The sequence below is a fragment of the Puma concolor genome, chromosome D3, assembly GCF_028749965.1.
Source record: "Puma concolor isolate L17-30 chromosome D3, mPumCon1.1.hap2, whole genome shotgun sequence".
In the NCBI taxonomy this organism is placed as follows: domain Eukaryota; kingdom Metazoa; phylum Chordata; class Mammalia; order Carnivora; family Felidae; genus Puma; species Puma concolor.
This window is the reverse complement of record NC_141678.1, coordinates 18,430,911-18,453,006: the sequence shown is the minus strand read 5'-3', so window position 1 is coordinate 18,453,006 and position 22,096 is coordinate 18,430,911. Positions and strand designations below refer to the sequence as shown.

General features: G+C 49.6%; 1 protein-coding gene across 2 annotated transcripts in view; it reads right to left on the bottom strand.

Annotated features, from left to right (window-relative positions):
* Positions 1–22,096, bottom strand: part of MYO1H (myosin IH) — a 47,481-nt gene that overhangs the window by 1,317 nt on the left and 24,068 nt on the right. For both annotated transcript variants that reach the window (XM_025933246.2, XM_086681922.1), the window contains 16 exons: positions 21,569–21,615; positions 18,768–18,848; positions 18,010–18,115; positions 17,124–17,241; positions 12,864–12,977; positions 9,193–9,269; positions 7,929–7,997; positions 6,520–6,604; positions 5,511–5,670; positions 4,568–4,651; positions 3,696–3,789; positions 3,456–3,511; positions 2,749–2,884; positions 2,265–2,335; positions 1,797–1,894; positions 797–896 (listed from right to left, as the gene is read on the bottom strand). In XM_025933246.2, the coding sequence (XP_025789031.2) occupies positions 797–896; positions 1,797–1,894; positions 2,265–2,335; positions 2,749–2,884; positions 3,456–3,511; positions 3,696–3,789; positions 4,568–4,651; positions 5,511–5,670; positions 6,520–6,604; positions 7,929–7,997; positions 9,193–9,269; positions 12,864–12,977; positions 17,124–17,241; positions 18,010–18,115; positions 18,768–18,848; positions 21,569–21,615 (1,496 nt within the window). The remainder of the gene's footprint in view (positions 1–796; positions 897–1,796; positions 1,895–2,264; positions 2,336–2,748; positions 2,885–3,455; positions 3,512–3,695; positions 3,790–4,567; positions 4,652–5,510; positions 5,671–6,519; positions 6,605–7,928; positions 7,998–9,192; positions 9,270–12,863; positions 12,978–17,123; positions 17,242–18,009; positions 18,116–18,767; positions 18,849–21,568; positions 21,616–22,096) is intronic.

The following is a 22,096-nucleotide window of genomic DNA, read 5'->3' as shown; positions in this document are numbered from 1 at the left end:
TAAATTCAAAATAGTACTTAAAGATTTCAACTTCTCCCTGAAGGCGTTTAGGGGCAATTGGATCACAAAAGCCTTTTGGGTGCTGTTTACATCCACAGTCCCAGTTTCATGGTTAAGGGGATATAAATTAAAATAGGTACAAGACATTCCATATGTAGACAGACCGTTTCCTCGTTCGTTTGTATCAACTAAGGATACCGGGTGCATATATACAAAAGACATCTTAAAACAGCCCGCTCAGGTTGTAATGGGCTATTTCCTAGCAAAATTGGATCAAACTAAGCTCTGTGTACTCCTGGTACAGTGAGGCCTGTTGAGATGCCGGGTCCAGCATGGTCGGACCCGGGAGGGAGGGCACAGCATGGAGCACTCCAGCTGGACTTGATCCGACCAGAGTGCTCACATTCCAAAGCCCCGGCCACGCCCCCGCCAAGCCAATTACATCACCGCGTCTGAGACTCAGGCACTGGTACTTTTGGAAACTCACAGGAGACTCCAATGTTGGAAACACGAATGAGAACCCCTCTGATAAGGCGTAAGGCCTTTACCAGGCAGTGAAAAGGTGACTTCGACCTTTAAAACCGAGAAGGACTGAACGTCAACTTCCTGTTTACTCACAACCAAAACTGGGAGGTGAACTTGCTTTTTTTCCCCCCTTTTCATTCATTGTGTGAATCTGTACCCCTGGTATCCATACCTTCCTGTTTTGATACAGAATCGAGAATAGAGGGAGAAATGAACAGTCTATATTCTCATGTCAGACTGCTCACGCCTCCCTCCCCCGCCAGCCACTCACCACGGTTAACTGTCCGTTTTTATCTTTATAGATTTGCTCTTCTGGTCCCGTGTCGAAAACGATCGTGCCTTCTTTTCCAGGACTAATATAAAACCGTAAACTGAAAATACACAAAATCATCCATTACTGACCTTTTCTTTTTTGCCTCTTGTCTACAAAAAAAATTCGCTTATGCAGCTTTACTGTTTTCAAGATCAAATTCCTATTTTATTAGAGTTTTATTTTACTTGAGTACCCAAAAGACCACCAGTTCCGTAACAGAGAAAACTCACCACGTTCCTGTGGTTACTCTCAAATCACTTTAGCACGTTCAGTCCTTCAAGGGGCCAATTTGATGTCTGAAGAACCACCTACATATGGTCCTGCTGAAACTCTCGTGGCTGGGGGGGGCGGGTCTCCCTGTGAGGTCCCGCAAAACCAACCCCACTCTGTGCCCCCCTCTTGTACATAATGGATTTGCTCAGGACATTAGGGTGGCTTCAGACCTAATAGGGGCAGCATGAAGACCTGCTTTCCCAGGAGCTGGGGGGTGGGGGAGGGGGGGCACAGCGCCTCCTGATTCCGTCTGCGAATGAGAATCCAGCATGGCCTCAGGAACCCCCACGCCATCCCCAACCAGCCAGGTGACACTGGGCCTGCTGCTTAGCCGCTTTGTGCCCCTGACATGGAAAACGTGGCCATCCTTCAGAGCTGAGAGAATCGAGTAAGAGCACCCTGTCTACGTGTCAGATGGTTTTCTTTTCCGTCCTAAAGTAATGTTGCCACTCTGCCCTCATCAGTTGTAGGCAGCCTGCAAAGCTCCGGGCCCACCGTGCTCGGCCAACTGTCCCGAACAACAACTATCAACAGGAAGGGTATGGCCGTCACCTGCTCTGGCCCAGAGGTCCACCTTTCACTCAGTGACAGCTTCCCTCAGGAACATAAGGCCCTCCTTGGAGAACTGGGATGTGAGACCACGGTTCCCTATGTGAGTGAGCGATCGCTGGGCAAAACCACCTACCTCCCCTGGACGACATTGACAATGTTCCCCCGCTTCACCAGCATGACGAGCTTGGTAATGGCTTCAAAGATATGTTCACACTGTAAGACGGCATCCCCCTGAGAAGGAGACATGGCTGTTCCAGAAGCAGTGGCTTAAAAGGTTTTTTTAGTTTTTATTTTTGAGAGAGACAGAGCGTGAGCAGGGGAGGGACAGAGAGAGAGAGAGAGAGAGAGGGAAACACAGAATCCGAAGCAGGCTCCAGGCCCTGAGCTGTCAGCACAGAGCCCGACGCGGGGCTCGAACTCCCGAACCGTGAGATCATGACCTGAGCCGAAGCCGGACGCTCAACCGACTGAGCCACCCAGGCACCCCGGGAGCAGTGGCTCAAAAGGAAAACACCCTCCAATACCGAGGCTCTGCGGCAGGCCACTGAATATCGTGGCGGTGGTCTCCCTCTGTCAGCAGAGACGGGTGGCCGGCAATTACCTTTTGTTTGCTGTCCTCTGGCGACACGTGAATGACCAAGATTCCATCACTGAGGCTGCTGGTGGAGACCCCTTAAGACAGATCCAGAGTTAGGGACCGGGAACCGGACAACTTGAAATCAATGCCGGAAGAAAGAGGAGGCATACCTGGGGGTGCCCCAACCCCATGCTCTTTCCCTCCCAGCTGGGCCCAGCAGGAAGAAGGGCACACTCCAGCAGTGAGCATGCCGTGAGGCTGTGAAGGGCTGTGCTCGGGATACAGCACAGGTCATCGGAGAAGGGGACGGTTATCCAAGCTGGCTACTGGAGCAAAGGGGTGGCCGTTGATATTTATGCCAGAAAGAGAAGCACAGGCCAGGCCCCGGCAGCCCCAGGCTTTAAGGGCACCCTCCACTTCGGTCTTCCACTGGAGGGTGTCTTCTTAACTGGTGTGCCCAGAAGCCAAGTCGACCCCGTGAACAGCCGTACGGTCGCTGGCTTCTTACCTTTGAGTGCCGAGTATGCTATTTTCTGCTTGATTTTGGCAAGTTCCACCACGTAAGCCGCTTTCTGAGTGAGGAGGAACTGCCGCTCCCGCGCCCGGAAGCCCTTCCTGTCGTATTTAATGACCGGGACACCGTACTGCGAAGAGGTGACGGTCACCATGAAGGGAAGGGGACTCCGCGGGCGGAGGGGGCGGAGTACTGAGCTCCTTACTTCCAGCACTCACCTGCTTATCTGTGAGCAGGTATTACCACACAGCGCTTCCTGCCATGGAACCCTGGGGCCTCTCCGTAACCCTGCCACCCCCACCCACAGAGGGACAAAGGCAGCAAGAGCTGAAGTAACCTGCCCAGATGGCGCGTGGCTACTAAGTTGTGCCATGTTGGCAGCCCGCCACATTGCTGCTGCTAGTAGGGGGTGTTTAACGATGAATTTCATGGCTGTGTTTCACTCAATTTCATAGGAAAACCCAACCCGGTTCCTGGGGTGACAGATAAGGACTGTAAGAACAGCAAATAGGTACCTAGGGATCATGCGGGCCCCGCAGTCTTTGTTAATACCCAGAGCATCACGGTTGTGAACCCTGCCCATCCCCACGCACCCCTGCAGTTCAACAGCACTTCCGGACACCCCTCGTACAGAAGACGGACCCTGTTCTCACGCTTCGTAAGGGAATCCTGACTGACGCCAGGACACAACACTTCCCTACCTGGATTTTCTCACTGCTGATGAGTTGAAGTACTTTGGGATTAATGTCTCCTTCATCTGGGGAGGGAATCGGAGCACAGTGAATCGTCAACTAAACGCCATCGTGGTGCAAAAGCCACTGGTACCTGCTGGGTTTACGTCTCTGTGACCAAGACCTCAACTGTGGGCCAGGAGACTCTCCGGAGTCAGGAGTCATCTTCTGACCCTCTAAGCGAGTGCACAAACAGAAGAACGCGCTTACCGATCCGACTGTTGGCGAAGGGCTGGTTTAAGGCTTCTGCATAACCTTCTTTCTTCCCCCTGAAGAGCTCACTTGTAACCACCTTTTGCTGCATCTGGTAACAGAGAGAGGGAAATACAAAAGTGGGAGCCGTGGGGCTCCTTGGGACAGAGGTCCGCGGCACAGCTCACTCTCCGTGATCAGCTGTAGAGGCCTCGTCATACCTCTGCCCGGAAATCACAGCACATTCCAGGCTTTGGCCAAAGTGCCCCTAAAAATTATGCTGGCAGAGACTGGAGCTGACACTTCGTGCTGGTCTCTTGCACTCCCTTCCCAGCAGGGGAATTTTCAGAATTTCAGACAGCAGTTTCCTCCTTCTGGGTCAGAGGTCTGCCTGCAAACTCCAGCCCCGGGGGCCAGATCCAGCCTGCTGCCGGTTGTTTCTAAGTTTTTGTTTGTTTGTTTTGCAGCCTGGCTACGCCATTCATTCATGTGTGCTGTCCGGCAGCTTCCGTGCTCTGCTCGCAGAGTCGAGTGACTGCAACAGAGATCGTGCGGCCCGCAGACCCTGAGAGAGGACTCTCTAACGCTTTACGGACCTGCAGACAAGCAGACACAAAACCCTCCAGCAGAGAAGGGGCCTGGCCTTCCGTGCAGCGCCGGGGCCATCTGGGCTGTGTTCCCATGGCAACAGCGTGAGCAGAAGCACTTGCAACATCTGTCCTTGAACAAGGGGCTCTGACCTAAGTGGCCTTCTTGTGTTCCATCCCCAACACGTGCAGGAGGCATGAGCCCGGTGTGACCCCTGGGCTCCCAGGTGAGATGGTGGGCGAGCACCGCCCACCCCGGACCTTCCAGCACCTTCGCCACCCACCCGGGCTCCCCGTCCTTACCAGCGCCTTCCTCTCGGCCGTGATCCCGCGACAGTACTTCCGAACCAGGTTCCTGGTGCACATCTTCCTGAGCAGGTCCGAGGCCTGTGTGAGAACACATGCACTTCTGCTCTACCTGCCTCACTCAGACCCAGTCTTGGGCTGTGGCCACCAAGACAGAGGCTCTGAAAGCAAGTCGAATTCAGTCCGATTTCAAGTACAGCATTAGTATTTTTTTTTAAGTTTATTTACTTTGAGAGCAAGCGAGCATGAGCGGTGGGGAGGGGTGGGGTGAGGGGAGGGAGGGAGGGAGGGAGGGAGGGAGGGAGGGAGGGAGGGAGAATCCCAAGCAGGCTCCTTGCTGTCAGCGCGGAGCCTGACGTGGGGTTTAATCCCATGAACCTCGAGATCATGACTTGAGCTGAAACCAAGACTTGGACGCTTAACTGACTGAGCCACGCAGGCGCCCCAGTACAGCATTAGTATTTTAAAGTCCGAGAAAGCAACTAATCTTCCAATCTTGTGTTATCTTTTCACCGTTGCTAAGCTACTGCTTCTCGAACTTGAATGTGTTTGAGTCACCCGAGGACCCAGCTAAAAAAAAGACTCTAAGAACTGCTCAGTGGACCTGGGCTGGGGCCCGGTTTCTTACAGAGGCCCCCACTGTGCTCCAGACACAGGATCCTTGGACCTTCTTTTGAGAAACGCTGTTCTAGGTGACAGTCATTATAAGCCATCAGGAAGGCCACACCAAGGGTAGCGCTATTCGCAAATGCTCCGTGCTAACCAACCTCCATTGGCTTGAGAGTACGAATTGAGAGGAGCGACATTTCTCATAGGACAGCCTTGCAAAGAAGTGCTTCGCTAAAGCCTTTCGAGCCAAGGGTGGTGGCACAAAGATACACCAGCTGAGCCCCGTCGCTGCCCGAGTCACTTGCAACAACAATCTGCAGGTCATCCTCACATTTTCTAAAATGCCAGGAGGCCTCAGCCAGCTCTTGTCCAAGATGTTCTTTGGGACATGATACCGGAGGGTCAAGAGGTAATTCTTCCGCACGAACACGATAAACTCCTCATTGTCCGGGCAGAGAGGCTTGTTGCGGTTGATGAATCCCTTTATGAACCTGAAGCGGCAAGTGGTTTCTGTTAATTTTCTGGCCCATTTCTTCACGGAGCCTCGGGCTCTCTCCCCACCTGTTTGCAAAGGAGGCCGAAATGGTGCAGGTTGTTTGGGTCGCCAGGTGGGGCGACCGTTACATGGCCCACAGGTCGGGTCTGCCCCGAAAATTTGCTCTATTTCACCCATGCTATCTTTGGTTTTGTTTTGAGTGGTTTGAATTAGTTGCTAACAACAATATTGGGAACTAGTACACGAAAGCCAGATTTCCACCCAACCTTGGGCGGGCGGAGGGGGAGGGGGGGCTGGTTATCAAGAATCTGTGGCAACACTAAGCTGGCATTTCTCCAAGGCAGCAGTCAGCTGGAGTAGTGACTGCCCCTCTGAGGTGGACTGAGCTTTCCAAAGTTAGCTGCAGTTCCCACCATGCCTTATCATCTTATCCCAGCTCGTGAAATTCACTTTTACCTGCCTGGCATTGGAGGGCAGCTGACCTTGTGACTTTTGAACTAAGAGAAACTGACAGGCGTACTGAATTGTGATCACTGTCCAATTAGGGAGCTCAGAAGAAAGCAATGGACTTAGCCGCAGTCCCCACCATGCCTTATCGTCTTATCCCAGCTCGTGAAACTCGCTTTTTTACCTGCCTGGCATTGGAGGGCAGCTGACCTTGCGACTTTTGAACTAAGAGAAACTGACAAGCACACTAAATCGTGGTCACCATCAAATTAGGGAGCTCAGAGGAAAGCCACAGAGCTGAATTCTTAGGGGCTGACACCCTGAAGGGAAGATGGGCTTTCGGCACAAAGCCAAAGAACTCAGCCAAGTCCACAACCACCTTCTACAGAGAACTCACTTTCTTACGGTCCACACAGCCCACTTTCTCCTTTTGGCCAGCTTCCGAGCCAGGGCCCCGCGCCAGTGGGCTTCAAGTGTGATGGCTGAAAGAGTTCACTGCCAGCATTAGAAGGTGAGCACGATCACATTTAAATACAATGGCTTTTTTCCAGAAACATCCATCCACTCCACAAACATCCGGATACCCACCCGCACTCTGCCCGAGAGATGGAAAAGTGGTGAGTGTTACCAGTTCTTATGGGGAGTGTGGGGGGCGGTTCAGACAACTGAACCAGGGCAACAGAGGAACCCCAGAGGTGCCACAGGAAGCTTCAAGGAAAGCCCCACAATGACGTGAGGGGATCAGAGTTTCCCCAGGCCTTCCTGAGGGACCCGTTGGTTTTGTTGCCGCCCACGGCTGGTCTCAACTGGTGTGTGCTTTAAGTTGTCTACACTTAAGAACTGAGATACGTAAATTGGGACACATAGATTTCTGACGTGCTTCCCAGTTTTTAAGTGCTTTACAGATTTTGTTCAGTTATTCGGATTAGAAAAAATACTTTCTTGTGTGTTCCTCATAGCAGCACTGTTTTCTGTTATAAAAGCAAGCAACTGAAACAACCCATGCGTCCATCCAGCGAATGGCTGAATTATGAAGTACTCATACGGCACGGGGGTTGGCAAACTGCGGCCCGCGGGCCATCTGTTTTTGTAAATAAAGGTTTACTGCCACACGACTATGCCCGTTTATTTACATATAGCCTAAAGTACCTTCCTGATACAATGTCAGAGCTGAGTAGCCGTGACCGAGGCCGGGTGACCCCCAAGTCTACAGTACCACCTGGTCCTTAGGAAAGTTTGCCAACGTGTGATACGGTGCAATCCTACGCAGCCGTGACAGTAAATGACCAAACCTGCGCACGTCGACTGGTTGCATTTCGGAAACAAACACATCCCTAAAAATATAAACAGTATAATCTTACGAAGTTCCAAATGTGTCAGCCAATAAAACTGTTGTTTAGAGACGTATCCATAGATGGTAAAGCTATAGAGGAAAACAAGGCAATGAGAAATGCAGAATTCCAAAGAGAGATGGGGGCGGGGGGGGGGGCAGGGTTGAGAAGGGACAGGAGAGCGACAGGAGACGGGTTCCCAAGGTACTCCTGGTGTTGGCATTCTTTTAAAAGAGTTATTCTGTAAACAGGCACACGCGGTGGGATCAAATAAACTACGTCCGTGGGAGGAATACGGGTCACTCCGTTGCAATCTCGGGTCAACAGAATAAAGACGAGACACACGCAAGGTTTCAAGGCCGAGCAAGGGGAGAGAAGCCACCAAAGGGGCCTGAGCTCCAGGTACAGCAGGGATGAGAGAGACCGCAGAGGTCTGGCTCACTGCAGACGGGCACGTTTCTGTTTTAATTCTTACCTGCGTGTCTCTTTCTCACGTACACTCTCCTCTCTAGGCAGGCTTTGTATGTGGCTTGGATTCTTGCAACTTAAAATGAAACAAAAGTTTTGGTGAGATGGCTTTCAGTTGTGCACCTGCGTGGTAGCGCTTTTCCAAGGGCAGGTCAGAAGCAGCCCTCGGGGTGTGCCACGCGGAGCTGACTGGGAAGAGATGGGAAGGGGTGGGCCCATCCTCCCTCCCTCCCTCCTCCCTCCCTCCTTCCTCCCTCCAAGGTAAAGAACAGACTCGGTGGTTAGAGCTCCCCACCCCCGTCTGTCTACGGGGGGCCTGCTGGCCCTCGGTTCCATGGCCCTCGGACCACATGCTTGCTCGCCCTCGAGCTGCCCTGTCCACCTCCCTCCACCTGGGGACTGAATTCCCAACACAAGCCAGGCGCACTGAGGGCCCCACAACCAGTGGCATCCCATTCCCTGGGGGCTGGTTAGAAACGCTGGGGTCTCGCCTGCAGCCAGCACCCACCCAGAAACCAGGTCCCGGGATTGGTGCCCACTGCTGTCAGGGTCCAAAAAAAGGACGGTGGTCACAAGCCCGGGTCCTGAAGGCGGGCAGCCCCATGTTCCAACCCAAGCTCTGCCGCTTACTAGCTGTGCAGCCTTCAGCAAGTTACCAACATCTTGGGCCTCAGTTTCCCTGACTGCAAAGTGGAGATAATACAGCTGCACAGGTTAGTTTTAAAGAGCACAACGAGGTCCTGAGGGCAGAGGACTTAATAGGTACCTGGCACACAGAAAGCACTCAGGTACACGCAGCAGGGTCTGTCTCGACAGACCAGTTGAGATTTCAAGGGAGAAGCCCCACTGCACTCCAGGAGTTTTTACATTTTTTTGCACCCCCAACCTCCACCCCAGAACTTTTCTCATTTGCCGTTCACTGTGCTCCCCGCGCGCCCCACCCCCCACCCCGTGCCTGCAGGCTTTGAGGCGACACCTTCCGGCATCAGATACTGGTATGAACGCAGTGTTCAAAGCTTCATTTGAGGTTCGGGTCCTAACAAGTGGGATGGCAATCCGGCATGTAAGTTTCCGTGTGCATCCATGACTACCCTCCAAACACGCATTAAGGCATATAAACCCATGTGTTCTCATTCTGGGTTTCCAAAGCGAGTGCTTCTTACATTAGATCAGAAACCATGTGTAAGATGTAACCCAAGCTAAGCCGGTTCATTTTACATTCTACGGAAATCAGGACAGGAAAAAAAAAAAAAAGAAAAAGAAAATCATACCTAATTGATGTTTACTAAATTCAAAGGCATCTTCAGTAGCAAACAGAGTTCTGGGGAAACGAATGAATATCTTGGTTCTAGAAGTGAAAGAAAAGATTGTTGTCATGAGTAACTGGCTGGCTTAAATAGTGTCCCCTCGCCAGAACCTCAGAATGTGATCTTATCTGGAAATAGGGTCTTTGCAGACGTCATCAAGGTAGGGATTGAGAAGAGATCATCCAGAATTAGGGTTCACCTAAATCCGGCATGCGTGTGCATCTAAGAGACAGAAAAGGACACACGGGCACAGGGAGGTTCATGTGAAGACAGAAGCAGAGACTGGAGGGAAGTGGCCACAAGCCAAGGAAGGTCAGGAGCCACCAGAGCTGGAAGAGGCAAGGAAGGACCCTCCCACAGAGCCCACCGACACCTTGAGAACACTCTTCTGTTATTTAAAGCCAGCCAGTCTGTGGTCATTTGTTGCCAGCCTCAGGAAACTACTACATTGATTTGACCTGAAGTTAGTTCCTTAGGCTTTGAAGATTGATGACAAGGAATAGGAGTCTCAGTTTTTGTTTTGTTTTTTAGGTTTTATCTTTTTTCTTTTTAATTTTTTTTAACGTTTATTTTTGAGACAGGGAGAGACAGAGCATGAACGGGGGAGGGTCAGAGAGAGAGGGAGACATAGAATCCGAAACAGGCTCCAGGCTCTGAGCAGTCAGCATCAGAGCCCGACGCGGGGCTCAAACTCACGGACCGCGAGATCATGACCCGAGCCGAAGTCGGACGCTCAACCAACTGAGCCACCCAGGCGCCCCAGGTTTTATCTTTTTAAAAAATGTTTATTTGAGAGAGAGTGTGTGCACGCACAAGTGGGGGAGGGGCCGAGAGGGACAGAGAGGATCCCAAGTAGGTTCCACACTGTCAGTGCAGAGCCTGATATGGGGCTCCATCCCAAGAACCGTGAGATCATGGCCTGAGCCGAAATCAAGAATCAGATGCTTAACCAACTGAGCCACCTAGGTGCCCCCAGTCTCAGCTTAAAAGAAGATCCCCTTGGGGCGCCTGGGTGGCTCGATTTGTTAAGCATCTGACTTCAGCGCAGGTCATGATCTCATAGTTCGTGAGTTCAAGCCCCACGTCAGGCTCTGTGCTGACAGCTCCGAGCCTGGAGCGTGCTTCGGATTCTGTGTCTCCCCCCTCTCTCTCTGTGTCCCTCCCCTGCTCACGCTCTGTCTCTCAAAAAATAAATGTTAAAAAAAAAAATTAAAAAAAAAAAAAAGGAAATCCCCTCCACCAGCAAAGATAAATTATCAATACGCATCACTTTCTACCTGCCCTATGCACCCTGTGAGGGCAACTTACCACCTATGACCTCTGTAGTCCGCCTCCCTTGGGCTGTGTGAAGCTCCATTCCCCTCAGGGATCAGGCTTAGAAATGTAGTTAATACTTGAAGCAGGTCCCAGGACAGAAGTGTAAGGATGGAGAGGGACCAGGTGGCTAGACGGCTGTCTATATGTGAGTGGGAGTTAGGAGTTGACAGGCAAAGCCCCTGATAGATTCGAAGGCAGAGATCCCTGGAGCTGGATTCTCTGTGGCCTGGGAATGCCCGTCTATACCCTTGGGCACCGCTCCCTACCACCTAATTCACCCTGACCAAAAGGACTTATAGGACAAACTAAAATCTTCGCGGTTCGCCCCACTGAGTTCTGCCTCAAACGCTTCCAATGTGTACAAAAGTTCTCCTCGTGGACAACTACAGCGATAGTAATGTACTTGGAGTTCTAGAACACCACCTTCTGGGATGCCCGAGGAGCTTTGGCATCACAGAAGTCCTAATATCCCCTCTGAGAGGTCCTGCGTGCATGTGATCAATAACAAGACCAAACAAACTCATCTTGCAGGCAAAGACGTTCAACCCAGCCCTAAGTGAGGTATAGAACACAGGGTTCCTTTCTAACTTAATCTCCTCCCGTAGGCAGTGCTAGAGCCCTTCCAACCACTTGGAGCTTGTGATGTTGTGACTCTTAATAATAAATACATACTTGGGGATGCCTGGCGGGCTCAGCCAGTTAAGCATCGGTTGAGTGTCCGACTTTTTTTTTTTTTTTTTTTTTTCAACGTTTATTTATTTTTGGGACAGAGAGAGACAGAGCATGAACGGGGGAGGGGCAGAGAGAGAGGGAGACACAGAATCGGAAACAGGCTCCAGGCTCCGAGCCATCAGCCCAGAGCCTGACGCGGGGCTCGAACTCACGGACCGCGAGATCGTGACCTGGCTGAAGTCGGAGGCTTAACCGACTGCGCCACCCAGGCGCCCCGAGTGTCCGACTCTTAACCACAGTTCCTGAGATCGAGACCCGTGTTGCTCTCTGCACTGGCAGGGCAGAGCCTGCTTGGGATTCTCTCTCCCCCTCCCCGCCCCTCCCCTGTGCGTACTCTCTCAAAATAAACAAACATTAAAACATATATATATGTTTGGTCTTTGTCCTGTTCCAGTATCACGGCTCCCCAAATCCTTGTAATTAGAGCAACAGGGGCATCTTTTTGTTATATTTGGACTCTGTTCCTGAAATGGTTTCAAAGGGATAAGAGTGAAATGGGTGTCTTACTAGTCATTAACAGATCCCTTTCGACCACACCACACCCGAGTTTCTGCTAAGGAAGTGATGTGTGCAAAGCCCCCTTGGATAACCTAAGGATGGGAGCCGGCTGCCAGGGAAACCAATCTTGAGATGAGAGGCTGAGAACTTTCAGCCCCGCCTCGAGGTAGAGGAGAGGGGCTGGGGGTTGAACTGATGACCAGTGACTTTGTCAATCGTGCCCATGTAATGAAGCCTCCATAACCGCTCCCCCCTGCCCCCCCCCCCCACCAAAAAAAGACGTGGCGTGATGTTCTGAGTGTACCTGGAGAGGGTGTGGAAGTTCCAGGCTTCTTCCCCAGACCCCGCCCTATGTATCTCTTCCATCTGGCTGTTCTGGAGTTCTATTTTTTTGTAATAAGCCGGCAATCCAGTAAGAAAAATGTTTTACTTTTTCTTTAATTTTTATTTTTGAGAGAGAGAGAGAGTGTGTCTGTGCAAGTGGAGGAGGGGCAGAGTGAGGGGAACAGAAGTTCTGAAGCAGGTTCTTCACTGACAGCAGTGAGCCTGATGCGGGGCTCGAACTCCTGAACCGCGAGACCATGTCCTGAGCTGATGGCTCCACCGACTGAGCCACTCAGGGACCCAAGTAAAATTTTTTTTCTGAGTTTTCTGAGCCACTCTGGCCAATCGATTGAACCCAAAGAGGGGGTCCTGGGAACCTCCAATAGCTAGCCAGTCAGTGGTCAGAAGCACAGGTGACCAGTGGGACTTGTAACTGGCATCTGAAGTGGGGGGCGGGGGTAGACAGTCCGGCGAGGCTGAGTCCTTAACTTGGGCATTGGACACTACCTAGGTAGACAGTGTCAGAATGGAGCTCAACTGTGGACACTCAGCTGCTTTCAGAAACGTTGTGCAATATTCTGTGTGAGCAAAGCAAGGTGAGCAGGTACACGCAGTGTTTTCTTCACAGAGCTGCATTTAACTTGAGTGGATGGAGGTATCCGCTTGTCAATCTATGTAAATTCCTTTAAAAATTCATCTCCAGGCTCTAGACGCATACAGGTCAATGCACAAACCTTTTCAACGGGGATTTCTTGGCCACTTACCTCCCTAACTTGTACTCCTCAGGCGTGTAGCCGATGTACTGGATCAGCCGTTCTACGCCCTCTGCTGGAGGCCCGTGCCAGTGTGGCCAGGTGTCTGGGCACAAGGACTTGTACCTGGGGAGAGGAGAGGCCCTTGCAGAAAGCCTTCGGACCTTCCACTCACCTCCCCCACCCCCACTCCCCTCCAGAGCTCAGGATGTGCTCCGCTGTGGTATGTCAGCTACTCAGCACAATCTAGCAGACTCATCATACCAACTTCCTTGAATTCAATAACACACACTTGGCAAGAAACATAAAAGGGAGAAACGGTCTCAACGGGGTGGGTTTGGTCTGTCTCCATAGAACAATGACATCGTGAGACACCCCACCCAAGAAACTCCATTCCACTCCTAAGTACACACGCAGAGGCATGAAAACATACGTCCACACACAAGCTCATACGTGAACGTTCACGGTGTCATCACTCATCATAGACAAAAGGTAGACACAACCCAAATGTCCGTCTGCCGATGAACGAATAGATAAATGAACGTGGGCCAGCACAGGAAGAAAAGGTACCGTGCTTGGTAAGTGATGAGGGATTTTTCAAGGGTAATTTTGGACGTAATGCTGATTTACAGACCTGATTTCAGCACACAATACAACTCCCTTCTATATGTGGTCACCATAGACAGAACCATGGTTGTCTGTAACATAATGAAATAAGAGAACGCAGAATTCCAAGTGCCCGTGGACCAAGGGTAGAAATTATATCCGGGACCGCCCTGGCTGGGTTTGAGTCCAGCTCAGGAGCCGGGCAAGTCACTTCACCTCCTCACCCTGTGCAACACGAACAATAACAAGCCCTTCTCGTGGGACCGTCACAAGGCTGAAGGGAGATAATCTGTGGAGAGCACTGGACACAGTCCGAGACTTCAAAAAAATGTTAGCTACGTTACTCCTACTATGCTTCTCGCCCTTAATAATGTTATATGGTTCCTACTATTTCAAAATCACATTTTACACTGTTTTTTAAAATTCGTTCTAGGGGCGCCTGGGTGGCGCAGTCGGTTAAGCATCCGACTTCAGCCAGGTCACGATCTCGCGGTCCGTGAGTTCGAGCCCCGCGTCGGGCTCTGGGCTGATGGCTCAGAGCCTGGAGCCTGTTTCCGATTCTGTGTCTCCCTCTCTCTGACCCTCCCCCGTTCATGCTCTGTCTCTCTCTGTCCCAAAAATAAATAAACGTTGAAAAAAAAAATAAAATAAAATTCGTTCATGTTTTACTTGAGAGAGACACAGCATGTGATCAGGGGAGGGGCAGAGAGAGGGGGAGACCCAGAATCCGAAACAGGATCCAGGTTCTGAGCTGTCAGCACAGAGCCCGACGCGGGGCTCGAACCCACGGACTGCAAGATCATGACCTGAGTCGAAGTCAGATGCTTAACCAACTGAGCCACCCAGGACCCCACATTTTACTCTGTTAAAATGGGTTTATTTTCCAGGAACTATACTTTATGAGCAAGTCCATGAAGGGCAATGGACTGAATGTTTGTGTCGTCTCCTTACTCCTAAATTCACATGCTGAAATCCTAACCCACGATGTGATGGCTTTAGGAGGTGGGGTCTTTGGGAGGTGATGAGGTCATGAGGGAGCCTCCATGAAAGGGATGAGTGTCCCTATAACAGAGGCCTCCAGAGATCTCCCTCACCCTCCTTCCCCCACGTGAGGATATGAGAGAATGGCGGACTTCATGCAACCCAAAAGACAGTCCTCACCGGAACATGACCACACTGCTATCTCGAGCTCAGATTTCCAGCCTCCCAAACTGTGAGAAATAAATTTCTGTTGTTTGTAAACCACCCAGTCCCCGGTACTTTGTTTTAGCCGCCTGAATTAAGACAGGCACTGAGTGTCATGTGTTCTTCCCTGGTTACCTTTCCCGGTCTAGCCACGTACGCACAAAGGCACAGGGGCACGCCAACCCCAGGGAACACAGTACAGCCCCAGGCCCTGCTCCCGGCTGTCCAGGCCACGCCCATCACTAGCACACGTCATCAAAGTTGTCCAAACATGGGCTAGACAGACACGGCGGGGAATGAGGAGATGCCTTAAACACTGGCAGTGAGAGAGACTAGTACGTTCCATCTGTGTAAGTTCCACTAGTAAATTTCAAATGTGAGATACAATAGCTTCCTGATCAAGGGAAGTAAGGCCAGGCAGGGTGCACACATATGATCATCTTTAGCCCCTCCCTGAGCCCCACTGACCTGCAGCCATGCCAGCCTCCTGGCTGTTCCTCCAGCCCACCCAGTTCCCACCTCCAGGCTCTCCTCCCTGGATCACTGTCCCCAAATACCTTCATGGCTCCCTCCCTCCACTTGGAAAGGCCCTCCCAGACCACCTTACCTAAAGAGGTAAAGCCTTCCACCTTTCGACCCTGCTCCTCTTTCCCCTCCCCAGATTCATTTCCCTTCAAAGACATATCCCCACTTGACCGCCTATATCCTCATTATAGCTAGTGGGCTCCCCCACTGGGAAGCAAACCCCATGCTGCAGTGGGGTCTGTGCTGTCCTGCGGTTACCCAGCACCAAGGACAGCGCTGGTACACAGCAGGTGCTCAGTAGTATTTACAGAAAGAGTGAAGGAGCCTCAGGCAATAACAAAATAGAAAAGATTTGTGAAGTGCAAAAAAAAATGCAAAAAAAAAAAATGGGAACATCAAATGCGCATGTGTTTAGGGGGTAGGGTGGGCGGCGGCTGCTGATTCTGGCCATCTCTACTCCAAGTTAGACTCAGAAAAAAATGGATATGTGAAAATGGTGAATGAAATACAAGTAGCTGATGAGCAAACACAAGGCAAACAGTCTGGTAGTTCCTCAAACAAATAAACATTGAATTATCATACAACCTAGTAATCTACTCATAGGTATACCCCCTCCCAAATAAAAACACATGTCCACATAAAAACCTATGCATATGCATAACAGTATTATTATGTTATATGCATATTATATGTTATATGCAGAACAGTATTATTCATCATAGCCCCGAGCAGAAACAATCCAAATGCCCATCAACTGATAATGCATAAATAGAATGTGGCCTGTCTATCCACACAATGGAGCATGATTCAGCCCTCAAAAGGAATGAAAATATACACTACAACAGGGATGAACCTTGAAAACACTATGCCAAGTGACAGAAACCAGTCACAAAAGGCCACATACTGTATGATTTCATGCATATGAAATGTTCAGGATGGGGAAATCTAGAGAGACAAGCAGTAGGTTAGTGAGTGCTTCGGGCTGGAGTGGGGGTGGTAAGGAGATAAGGGGGTTACAGCTAAAGGGTGTCAGCAGGTATATAAATCATTAACAGAACAGTAAGGAAAGAGATTATTACTTAATAAATGCATATAAGCAGATATTACTTATCAAGGCATGAGGCTCACGGGAGAAAAACAAACATGATCCTTGGTAGAGAAAGATCTGAGGTCACTAAATCAGGGGCTACAAATTAGAGCTGCTAGAAAACGCTCAAGTTTCAAAGGGCAGGATCTGGATGTAAGTTGCAAAATGCAAGAAATCTGATGAAAAATGTAAGCTCGTGCGCAAGGCTTTTATACAGTTGAAGCTCAAAAGCAGCTTAGTATCAGGTTAAAATATAAAATTGCCAATATTCAACCATGGCAACCCACAAAAATAACAATTTTATTCTGCTTCCCTTGAGTGTGTGAGAATGTGTTTTTTTTTGTTTTTTTGTTTTTTTTGGTAGGACAAATTCACACATAGCCCCCCACCAATGAAGTGCTGATGCATAAGCAATTTGAGTGGCGGTGGTGGTGGGGTTATATCATTAAATCCTTATGAACTTATGTTCACACCACTCCACCTGCTTCTCTTGATAGCCCATGAGGCCGGGAGGATCGCTTCCAGACTGAAGGCTAAACTAGCACCTACAATCACCATGGGAAGGGTCTTCCCCAACTAAATACAGACTCAAGTGGTGCACTGCCCACTCTGCCCCCTGGGTGGCAGGTCTGCGCGTTAACCTGTGTTTCCTGGACTCCAAGAAGTTACAGGCTTAACGTCAGGAAGGGAAGGAGGTACAGCGAATCAGTTTCCTATTCTGCAAAATGTTAGTGCTCATCACAGTCAAGTCTACAGCAATTAACCAAATGGAGTTGCCTGGGGCCTGGCCTTTTATTCAGCAACGCACCCTGAGAGTCCTCACACAGTAGGTATTTGTACCAGCTTCAACTCAACACGACCAACTTTACCTTTGCAAGAAATGCTCATATTTCCGCCGGTGTGCAAAGCCAGCCCGTCTCACCCGCAGGTGCTCCATCAGCCCCAGGTACTTGATCTGATGCCTTATGAGCAAGTCATCAAACTTGCCTTTGGAAACACAGAAGGGAGAGTGACAGTAAAGGATTCCATGGCTCCGTTTCAACCAAGACAGATCACAGGCTGCAAGCTGACCATCTGTGGGCTGGGTCTGGCCACGGACATATTTTGTCAGGTCCTAACTCTGTTGTTTTATTTTAATGGGGGAATTTACAGCAAAAATTGGATTTCTGGCTTCTCTTAAAAAAAAAAAAAAAGATATCTGGCCATGCTGGGCTAGAGTCCCACGTGGCAATAACTAGCTGGAAGGTAACAGGGCTGCTCCTTTAGACAGCATGTGCCCTTTGCAGTTCGCCACAGTCCCCTCCACTCCCTATTGCCTTACATCCTGCTTCACTCACGTGCTCTTCCTGCCTGCCTTCTGTAAGCCTCTGACTATACAACTGTGTTACCGACCATGGCATCAACATGGAAGATACCCAAGTCCCAGACCATTTGGAAAACTGTTCACTGGCTGGAGAGAAGCAACACTGCTTCCCCCCACCTCTGACATCTGCCTGGCTCAGCTGTGCTGCTCCTGAAACTGGCCAGGCTCTGAGCAATGGTCACTCAGGACCACCAAAAAAACTCCTCTCCCTCCCTATTCATTTACCTTCTATTATTTAAAAATGAAAATAAATCATGTATGGAGAGCAAGGAACAAGCCTGTGGGGTTTTTGGTTTTTTGTTTTTTTGTTAGGATTTTAACCCACTGCCACCTTGGCTTTCCTCCCAGCCTTATTTCCCTGAGTTCAGTGTTCAGAACGATTCATGACTCACTGGGTTCTTTCCTCTCATTGGGCTTGATGCAACGGATGTATGAAGGTTCCTTAGAGATGAGGATTTCCAGAAGGCTGCTCAGGCTGTTTTTAAACTGAGTCCCCACCTTGAGAAAGAGAGAGAGAGAATGAACTAAGTAGAGATTGCAGCTCCAAGTAAATACAGAGAAGATTGGCTAGCCCTTTAGGTCCCAACTCCTGACATATTATCCTACCATTACCATTCTGCCCACTAGGAGAAGGTTCTGAATGTCCTGGCCCGAGAAGTACAGGCTCAGACTGGTCAAGCAGAAGCCGGACAAGCACCTGTCCAGAATTCTTCCTTCACTTAGCAAATATGTGATCAGCACCTTGTAAGAGCCAGTATCGCCATTGAGACCATCACCCCCATGCTCTCTTATTTCCTTGTTACCAAGCTTCCTTTAGGACACACTGTTTTAAGTTCTTTCTTTCTTTGATGGTATTTTCCCATACTTTCTTTCACTAGATTATAAGCCCCATGAGAAGAGAGATCTTGTCCATTTTGTTAGCGTTAAATCCTGTGCCCCCTCTACACGGTAGGCACTCAGTGAGTGCAAACAAGCACACTGGTTGCTACGCTTGGAAAGTATATATTTAGTAGAACGTGTTAGCAACATTTCCAGAAAAAGGAAGGACAGCTTAAAATGTATAGGTAACTGGGGGTAACTGTGCCCTCTGGCTGATTTTTGCTACCTTTCTAATTCTGCATGAGCATTTTTTCCCCACCTCCCCACTCACCGTTGGTGGCCTTCTTCGGTTTTCTAACTCAGCCACCAGGAAGCATTCCTTCAGGATGCGATTTTTGGAACTGCAGAGCACCTGCAAGTGAAAGAAAGGAGTTCCACGTTCAGTGTTTCGAAAATCACTAAGGGGCCTTCAGGAGAGCTTGCATAAGTGTGCACAAGGTCCCAGAGCCACTTACTTCCGGAGCACTTGAAGAAGTGGGGAAAAGACATAGTCAAACACGGAAGGAAATGTTTAAAGCTTCATTTTACGGTATTTTTTAAGTTTACTTATTGATTTTTGAGAGAAAGAGAGAGACAGACAGACAGAGAGAGGAGGGGGGTGGGGGCAGAGAGAGAAGGAGACACAGAATCTGAAGGAGGCTCCAGGCTCTGAGCTGTCAGCACAGAGTCCAATGCGGGGCTTGAACCCACGAACGTCAAGGTCATGATCTGAGCCGAAGTCAGACGCTTAACCGACGGAGCCCCCTGTGCCCCACAATGTTTCTTTAAATTAAAAAAAAATTGTTTAATCCACTCTAATTCTGCATTTACAACGGCAGGAAACGGCAATTTGCATACAGGAGAGAGCAAATTGAAATGACCCATTTTGAAGCCAAAACAAAGTGCAAGGAGCTTCAGCCCTGGCTGGTCAAGTGAGAGACTTGGAGATTTTTCCACGGGAAGCCCCCTCCGTGGGTGGGTTTGTGAGGGGCAGGGGCATGGCACACAGAGGCCAGTGTGTCAAATCGTTAGGAGACGATTATTACGTTCCCTGTGTTGGCCCGGCCCTTCCACTCCTGTGTCATTCACCGCGACTCTGAGAGGGAGGCCCCACCAGACCCACCTCACCAGATGGGGAGGTCTGCCCGAGACCCCCAGTTGGGAAGGGGTGGGGCTGACAATGACCCAGGGAGCACCTGCCTGGAGCAGAGATCCAAAGTTAGGAATTGCTTCTCTATCCTGAACCCCAGCGGTGGGGACAAGAGGACCTAGAAGTGACAGAGAAAGACCAGGGAGGGCAGAAGACATCCCTGAAATGACTGGTCTGTGCATCCACTCTGAAAATGCCTCCCTAACGTTTAAGCTTTTTGTAGACCAAGCTACTTAAATAAAATCCCATTTTTATAAAACAGTTGACTGTTTCAATGCAAAGCAAGGCTCTACAACACCCAAGGTTTTTCTGATCAGTGAGGTACATGGAGGGAGACTGGGACTTGCAGCAGCAGCCCTAGGGGCTAATCTCAGCCCCACCTCACCGTGTGACCTTGAACAAGTTGAGATTTCTCTGGGTCCATCTCCTCATCCTCTGTTTGTGCTACCCTGCTATATTCCCGCTGCACCAGAACAAAAATCTCTACTCCTCCTTGGGGACTTCATCCTGATGGGCTCAGTCCCTGCTCCTAACATTATACTCATCACCGAACACACACTGAACTCATCTGGGCCTCAGGGCCTTTGCACATGCTGGTCCCCCACCCTGGAGAAACCCCATTTTTTCCAGTCAACAGCTCGAAGTCACCTCCAGAGGGGTGCTTTCTTTGATCTCTTAAACTAAATTTAAAATGTCCCTCTCAGGGCACCTGGGTGGCTCGATCAGTTAAGCATCTGATTCTTGATTTCGGCTCAGGTCATGATCTCAGTTTGTGAATTCAAGCCCCTGTGTCAGGCTCTGCATCAGTGCTGAGCCTGCTTGGGATTCTCCCTCTCCCTCTCTCTGCTCATCCCCCATTCATGCTCTGTCTCTCTCAAAATAAACAAACTTTAAAAAAGAAAATGTCCCTCTCAATCATATTTCCTTATTTTCTTCATAGCACTTCTCACTGATGGGTAACTTATCGTGTGCAGTTGACCTTTGTATATGTGCTGCCGAAGTGAGCACTGCAGTTGACCTTTGAACAATACGGATTTGAACCACATGGATCCACTTACATGTAGTTTTTTTTTTTTAACAGTAACATTACTATAAATATATTTTAAGATTTTCTTTTTTTTTTTTTAATACGATTTATTGTTAAGTTGGCTAACATACAGAGTATACAGTGTGCTCTTAGTTTGGGGGCCTCAAGTTTGTTCTCTGTATTTAAGAGTCTCTGTAAGATTTTCTTACTAACATTTTCTTTTCTCTAGCTTACCTCCTTTTAAGAATGCAGCATATATGATACACGTAACAGACAAAATATGTGTGAATCGGCTGTTTATGCATCAGTAAGGTTTCCGGTCAACGGCAGGCTGTTAGCAGTTAAGTTGTGGGAAGTCAAAAGTCTTACATGGATTTTTAAAATCATTTATTTTTGAGAAACAGAGCATGGCAGGGGCAGAGAGAAAGGAAGAAAGAGAGAATCCCAAGCAGACTCCGCACAGTAGCGCGGCGCCCGATGCAAGGCTCGAGCTCATGAACTATGAGGTCATGACCTGGGCCGAAGTCAGATGCTTAACCAACTGAGCCACCCAGGTGCCCAGTTATAGGTGGATGTTTGACTGCACGGAGGATTGGCGGGTTTTTGTTGTTCAGGGGTCAATGTATATATTTATCCTCAGTCACTCCCCACCCCCATGGTAAGCCTCGTGAGAGCAAGGACCGCCCAGAGCGGGTACAGAGTTCTGGCACACAGCAGGGGCAACATACACACTTGAATAGGCACGTTGGATCAAGGGCACATTGTACAGATGACCTCAAATATCTGTTCTGGCCATGAAGGTCTATCGTAAAGGACTGCAGAGAAAAATCCAGGAGGCCCAATCTAGCCCCAAATCCGGGTCATGGGTGATATCTAATAACCATCAGAAACACACATGGTTAAACTTCACACTTACTTCTTTCAGATGTCTGTAGAGGAGATCATTGTTCTTTTCCAAGAAGCCTGTAAAACGTTGAAACTTTTTTTGAGTCAATGGCTTTGCCTAAAAATGCATTTCCATCCCAAGTGATTGCAAAAGGAAACCCTGCAAATAATCTCCTAGGATCAGGTCGGAGCTTTCCAGCCTTGGCACTGCTCACATTTGGGGCCAAAAAGACTTTGTTGTGGGGTCCATCTTGTGAATCACAGAATGTTTAACAGCATCCCTGACCTCTACCCATGCGATGTCAGTGTCACCTTCTCTAGCTGCAAGTATCACATTGTCTCTAGACGTGGCCAGACGTTCCTGGAGGAGTTAGCTCGCCCTTGGTTGAGAATGAGGTCCTCAGAGTTGAATCTATGGCATACACGCTGTACTCTAAACTCCCACTTAGCTATCACAAGAAGGTAGAGATTTTACGCGAAGCACTATAGATATGTCCTAGTCCCATAGCATAGAACTACATATAAACGGAATGACGTCAGAACAAGGAAGGGGGTACTG